A 7524-nucleotide genomic window follows, 5' to 3' on the forward strand; every position below is an offset into this window, starting at 1 on the left:
GCCTTGTTGACGTCAACAAGGCGCGCGACGTTTCCCGGCCGTCAGAAAGCGTTTTCTTTCTGGCTGAGGCGGGGAGGGGACCTTCGGAAAAACACCGCGGACATTGCTGTCTTCCGCAATGCCGGCGGGGAAATGTTTCCGCCGGAGGAGAGCGGATTCCGAGGAGGAGGAAGAAGAGGACGAGCAGCACCTCACCCGGGAGGTCCGGTCAGTATTGCTCCGCCGTTTCGGTTTTTGCGTTTTTACCGGAGCTCAGGCCCATTCCTAGTGGAGAATAGCGTTCCGGCGCCATTTTGGGCGCGCGAAGGCTCATGGGAGTGGTAGTTCCGCAAAGGTTTGGCCCGCTCTGCTTTAAAGGGAATGCCGCCTCCCTGGAACTACAACTCCCAGGTGCTATCGCGCGTCGCCAGCGCAGTTCGGATTCCATTAAATACAATGTAACCCCGTTTCTACAAGGAGAAATATAATAATAACAATAACAACAACAATACGAAATCCAGCATATACATCTCGTTTGCTGTGTCATACTCCGTCTTTGTGTAATAATAAAGAGCATAACTATATACAGTAGAGTCTCACTTATCCAAGACTCCCTTAGCCAACATTCTGGATTATCCAATGCATTTTTGTAGTCAATGTTTTCAATAAACATTATTATTATTATTATTATTATTATTATTATTATTATTATTATTATTATACACTATTGTAATTGTGTATTATATATAACACTAGCTGTGCCCGGCCACGCGTTGCTGTGGCAAAATGGTGGTGGTATTGGTTAAAAATTGTTGTGTAATTTCTATTTGACTTTATTTGCATTTTTTATTAATTTTATTGTAAGTTATATTTTATTTATTATATTTTATTATTTTCTTGTATTATTTTTAGTTATTTTCTGTTATTATAGTATTTTATTGTATTAAATTTTTTTAGTTTTTTTTATTATTTTTTATTGGGTTGCTAGGAGACCACGTGGGTGAAGCTTAGCCTTCTAACTGGCAGCAATTGGATAAAAGCAATTATTCCTCTCTCTCTAATTAGGACTTTATTTTTCTTTTCTTTTTGTTGTATCAACCTAGAGGCATGGATGATGGGTTGTGTTGTCAAATTTCCAGGTTGGGGGGCCTGTATTTTTGTTGTTTTGTGGGTCGCCGTGATGCCATCACTCATTTATATATATAGATAATATGATATTTAAAGGTTCCGCACAATTGAAACACATAGAAAGATCAGACCATTGAAATACATCTATCGAAAGACATGGGGATGAAAATGCATGTGTATCGATGCAACTTAAAATTCATAGTTTAACCTTGACTGGATAGGCCTGTTTGAAATTTTTGCAGAAATGATTCAATAAGGCTTCTTTTTTTCTCTTCTCAGGTTGAAACTGGAGGAAGCCAAAGAAGTGCAGAGTCTGAGGAAGAGACCAAATGGTGTCAGGTCGGTTTTTAATTTAATTTAATTTAATTTTAATTCTGCTTTTCTCCCAAATGCAGGAAAAGAACAACTCATGTGATTCTTTAAAAAATGTTGTTTTTTTAATTTCGCTAAGCGATCTGTGCTGCAGATCTGTGCCAGATGTTTATGGAAAGGGATCCATTCTTGAAATAAAATTAGGATGAAATAAAATTAGTTTTTTTTTCCCTTCTAGTGCTGCTGCTTTGCTTGTGGGAGAAAAGCTACCGGAAGAGACAACTTTGGTGGTAAGATTGTCTTCAGAAACATCAAAATACACTTTATTTGGTGGAGGAGAAATATATGCAGCCAGTATATAATAATAATAATAATAATAATAATAATAATAATAATAATAATAATGAACAACTTTGGTGGTAAGATTGTGTTCTGAGACATCAAAACACGCTTTATTTGGTGGAGGAGAAATATATGCTCCCATTATTATTATTATTATTATTATTAATAATAATAATTATTATTATTAATAATAATAATGAACAAATTTGGTGGTAAGATTGTCTTCAGAGATATCAAAATATGCTTTATTTGGTGGAGGAGAAATATATGCTGCCAGTATATAATAATAATTATAATAATAATAATAATGAACAACTTTGGTGGTAAGATTGTCTTCAGAGACATCAAAATACGCTTTATTTGGTGGAGGAGAAATATATGCTGCCAATATATAATAATAATAATAATAATAATAATAATAATAATAAACAACTTTGATGGTAAGATTGTCTTCAGAGACATCAAAATACACTTTATTTGGTGGAGGAGAAATATATGCTGCCAGTAAATAATAATAATAATAATAATAATAATAATAATAAAAAGCTTAATAATAATAAATCTTAAACAATAATAATAAATCCTTAGTATCGAAGATTGTGACTATGATTGTTTTTTAACTGAAATCTCTGTGTTTTATCTATGATGTATTATATTTTGTTGTATGTTATTTTGTATTTGCATTTGTATTTATTTTGGAAACCCAGTCCCCTTGGGGAGATAGAGCAGTATATAAATAAAGTTTATTATTATTATTATTATTATTATTATTATTATATTATAAATCTTTATTTATATGTCGCTTTTCTCCCTCCTTCGGGACCCAAATATTATTATTATAATACTGTATATAACATATTATATTGTTAATATAGCATAATATTAGTATTATATATTATTATATTGTAGTTCACCCACAAATTAGGCATTTTGTAAAATAAAAAATGACTTTTTCACATGACCCAAGATAGTAGTGATATAAGTATGATCAGACCAGAAATCTCTCCAAATTTCTCTCTCTCCTGAACAGGACGATCCTTTTAAGGTCAAGACGGGTGGCATGGTGGACATGAAGAAGCTGAAAGAACGGGGCAAAGACAGGTATTATTATTATTATTATTATGTTGTTGTTGTTGTTGTTGTTTATTCGTTCAGTTGCTTCCAACTCTTTGTGACCTCATGGACCAGCCCACGCCATAGTTTATTTGTTATTATTATTATTGCTATTGTTGTTATTATTATTATTTTGTGGTTTATTTCTTCAGTCGCTTCCGACTCTTTTTGACCTCATGAAACAGTCCATGCCATAGTTTATTTATTATATTATTATTGCTATTGCTATTATTATTATTATTATTATTATTATTATTATTATTATTTTGTGGTTTATTTCTTCAGTCGCTTCCGACTATTCATGACCTCATGGACCAGCCCATGCCATAGTTTATTATTATTATTATTATTATTATTGCTATTATTATTATTTTATGGTTTATTTCTTCAGTTGCTTCCGACTATTCATGAGCTCATAGACCAGCCCACACCATAGTTTATTATTATTATTATTATTATTATTTATTGCTATTATTATTCTTATTATTTTGTGGTTTATTCGTTTAGTCGCTTCCAACTCTTCATGACCTTATGGACCAGCTCACACCATAGTTTATTACTGTTATTATTATTATTGCTATCATTATTATTATTGTTATTAGTATTTTGTGGTTTATTTGTTCAGTCGCTTCTGACTATTCATGACCTCATGGACCAGCCCACGCCATAGTTTATTATTATGATTTATTATTTATTATTAGTATTGCTATTATTATTATTATTATTTTGTGGTTTATTCGTTCAGTTGCTTCCGACTATTCATGAGCTCATAGACCAGCCCATGCCATAGTTTATTTATTATTATTATTATTATTATTATTATTATTTTGTGGTTTATTCGTTCAGTCGCTTCCAACTCTTTGTGACCTCATGAAACAGCCCACACCATAGTTTATTATTATTGCTGTTATTATTATTATTATTATTATTATTATTTTGTGGTTTATTTCTTCAGTCGCTTCTGACTATTCATGACCTCATGGACCAGCCCATGCCATCGTTTATTATTATTATTTATTATTATTGCTATTATTATTCTTATTATTTTGTGGTTTATTCGTTCAGTCACTTCCGACTGTTCGTGACCTCATGGACCAGCCCACGCCATAGTTTATTTTTATTATTATTATTATTATTATTATATTTTTCTCCCATTTTCCTTTAAAATCGTATAATTAAGGCTATGAATCGCTCTGGGTCTCAGTCCTGGAAGAAAAGTACACTTTATTGTATTATATGCATGAAGTTGGCCATGGTTTTTAACCACATATTTACTTGTTTTACTCGTTCTAATATTCGCTTTTGTTACTGAACTCGTAGTGCGTTTGACAGTCAATGGTGTCTTACCATAGAAGAAATACAAATGATGATGATGATGATAATAATTATATTTCTTATCCACTTTGTAGGATCAGCGAGGAAGAGGATCTCAACCTTGGGACGTCCTTTTCGGCAGAGACGAACCGGAGGGACGAAGATGCCGACATGTAAGTCCTATACTACCATATTTACGCAAATATAATGTGCCATCAAACATAATGTACATCCTAATTTTCAAAACCTTAACCCCCCCCCCCCCCCCCCCAGATTTGTTCATTACAAATTCAGTTTTCAATTTCTATTGAAAAGTTGGTCATAAAAACATTGTTTGTTATTACACTATAAATAATGATCATTTAGTATATTATTAAAATATAATATATTATGTATAATATATTACAATATGATGTATATTAGAATATGTAGATTATTTTCAATATATTTACTATTATTATAATTATTATTATCATTATCTGTACTATTATATTTAATTGACATTATTATATTCACTTATATTATTATCACTACATTTACTATTATCATTATATTTATTAATAATATATTTACTTATTGTCATTATTGTATTTAATTATACTGTTGTTGTATTTACTTATTTTATTATTACATTTCCCTATTATATTTACTATTATTATATTTACTAATAGTGTTATCATTGCATTTACTAATATTATTATATTGACTTATTGTTATCATTACTTATATTATTGTTATTATTATATTTACTTATTATTATATTTACTAATATTATCATTATATTTACTTATTGTTACTTATATTATTGTCTTAATATTTACTAACATTACATTTATATTGTTATATTTACTTATATTGTTATTAGCTTTCCTTATTATTATATTTACTATTATTATTATATCGTAACATCGTATTATCGTTACTTATTGTATTTATTTATGTTATTATTATCATTACATATACTATTGTCATAATATTTACTAATATAATTATTATCATTATTATATTTACCTATATTATTATTCTATATTATTATTATATTTAATAATTATATTTAACTATATTATATTTAACTATCATTAACATTATTACTGTATCATTATATTTAGTAATATTATATTTACTTATATTGTTATCTATTGTTATATTGTTATTACATTTTCTTATTATTATATTTACTATTATTATTACATTTATTATATTTACTTATCATTACTTATATTATTATCGCTATATTTAGTAATATTATATTTTCTTATAATGTTATATTTACTTATATTATGGTTATTACATTTCCTTATTATTATATTTATTACTAGCTGTGGCCGGCCACGTGTTGCTGTGGCTGATGGGAATGCTTTGTTGGCCAGGTGGAATAGCAGTGAATAGCCTTGCAGCCTCAAAAGCCTGAACCCTGGCTGTACCCCGGTGCCATTGTGGCCGAGGAGGTTGCTAGGAGACGAAGGGGGCGGGGCCTAAAGGGGGCAGGGCCTACCCTTCTGACCAGCAACCAGGGTTGAAAACGGCTCTTCCTCGTTCTCTAATTTGGACTTTATTTTCCATTTTTTTTGTTTGAAAGACATAGATGGGATGGCTCTGTCTTTGGTGGCCAAAGATTATATAATATAAGATGTTATGGGTTATATATATAAAAGAGTGATGGCATCACGGCGACCCACAAAACAACAAAACTACAGGCCCCCCAACCTCGAAAGTTGACAGCACAACCCATCATCCACGTCTCTAGGTTGAAACAACAAAAAGAAAAGAAAAATAAAGTCCTAATTAGAGAGAGAGAAATCATTGCTTTTATCCAATTGCTGCCAGTCAGAAGGCTAAGCTCCTCCAACTTGGTCTCCTAGCAACCCAATAAAAAATAATAAAAAACACTAAAAAATAATTAAAAACACTAAAAAATTGATACAATAGAATACTATAATAACAGAAAATAACTCAAAATAATACAAGAAAATAATAAAATATAATAAATAAAAATATAACTTACAATAAAATTAATTAAAAAAATGCAAATAACGTCAAATAAAAATTACACAACAATTTTTAACCAACACCACCACCACTTTGCCACAGCAATGCGTGGCCGGGCACAGCTAGTGGGTTATATAGCTGTGTGGAAGGGCCTTGAGTCTACACTGCCATCAAATCTAGTTAAAATCTGATAATCTGTATTTTATAGGCAGTGTGGAAGAGGCCTAACTCTGCCTGCCCCCTGGGCTGAGTGGGTTGCTAGGAGACCAAGTGGGCGGAGCTTAGCCTTCTGACTGGCAGCAATTGGATAAAAACAATTATTCCTCTCCCGCTAATTAGGACTTTATTTTTCTTTTCTTTTTGTTGTATCAACCTAGAGGCATGGATGAGAGGTTGTGCTGTCAATTTTTGAGGTTGTGCGGTGTTTAGTTTTGTTGTTTTGTTGGTCGCCAGGATTCCATCCCTCTTTTATTTATATAGATAGATAGATAGATAGATAGATAGATAGATAGATGATCTTTCTGGTGTTCCCAGGATGAAGTACATTGAGACGGAGCTGAAGAAGCGCAAGGGCATCGTGGAGAGCGAGGAGCGGAAGGTGAAGGCCAAGAACGCGGAGGACTGTCTCTACGAGCTGCCCGAGAGCATCCGTGTATCTTCTGCCAAGAAGACCGAGGAGATGCTCTCCAACCAGATGCTCAGCGGCATCCCCGAAGTCGACCTCGGCATCGAGTAGGAACGGGGACCCCAATGATTGGCGGGGGGCGGGGGGGGGGTCTGCTAGGCTGAGCGGGAGCCGGGGATGCCGTGCGGCTGCACAAAAGCCCAACACCATGCCAGGCTGCAATGGGAGGAAGGAGAAAGAGAGGGAAGGAGGGAGAAAGTGGAAAAAAGGAAGGAAGGAAGGAAGGAAGGAAGGAAGGAAGGAAGGAAAGAGAGAGGGAGGGAGGGAGGAAAATAGAGGGAAGGACGGAAGGGAGGAAGGAAAGGAGAAGGGAGGAAAGAAGGAAGGAAGAAATAGGAAGGAAAGAAGGAGCAAAGGAAGGAAGGAGAGAAGGAAGGAAAAAAGGAAGGAAGGAAGGAAAGAAGGAAGGAAAAAGAGGGAAAGAAGGAGGGGAGAAAAAGGAAGGAAAGAAGGAGCAAAGGAAGGAAGGAGAGAAGGAAGGAAAAAAGGAAGGAAGGAAGGAAAGAAGGAAGGAAAAAGAGGGAAAGAAGGAAGGAAGAAATAGGAAGGAAAGAAGGAGCAAAGGAAGGAAGGAGAGAAGGAAGGAAAAAAGGAAGGAAGGAAGGAAAGAAGGAAGGAAGGAAGGAAAGAAGGAGGGGAGAAAAAGGAAGGAAAGAAGGAGC

The 7524-nt window shown here is 33.3% G+C and overlaps 1 protein-coding gene and 1 long non-coding RNA gene across 2 annotated transcripts in view; one reads left to right on the top strand and one right to left on the bottom strand.

Moving 5' to 3' along the window:
- Nucleotides 1-7524, top strand: part of cunh9orf78 (chromosome unknown C9orf78 homolog) — a 14363-nt gene continuing 6839 nt past the window's right edge. Inside the window, exons 1-6 of the mRNA XM_062958916.1 lie at nt 1-207; nt 1387-1446; nt 1658-1709; nt 2792-2862; nt 4284-4361; nt 6712-6909. Of these exons, the coding sequence (XP_062814986.1) occupies nt 119-207; nt 1387-1446; nt 1658-1709; nt 2792-2862; nt 4284-4361; nt 6712-6909 (548 nt within the window). The 5' untranslated portion in view covers nt 1-118. The remainder of the gene's footprint in view (nt 208-1386; nt 1447-1657; nt 1710-2791; nt 2863-4283; nt 4362-6711; nt 6910-7524) is intronic.
- Nucleotides 6663-7524, bottom strand: part of LOC134292973 (uncharacterized) — a 22269-nt gene continuing 21407 nt past the window's right edge. Inside the window, exon 2 of the long non-coding RNA XR_010000049.1 lies at nt 6663-7018. This is a non-coding gene — a long non-coding RNA (uncharacterized LOC134292973). The remainder of the gene's footprint in view (nt 7019-7524) is intronic.

This window comes from Anolis carolinensis, unplaced genomic scaffold (assembly GCF_035594765.1).
Source record: "Anolis carolinensis isolate JA03-04 unplaced genomic scaffold, rAnoCar3.1.pri scaffold_7, whole genome shotgun sequence".
In the NCBI taxonomy this organism is placed as follows: domain Eukaryota; kingdom Metazoa; phylum Chordata; class Lepidosauria; order Squamata; family Dactyloidae; genus Anolis; species Anolis carolinensis.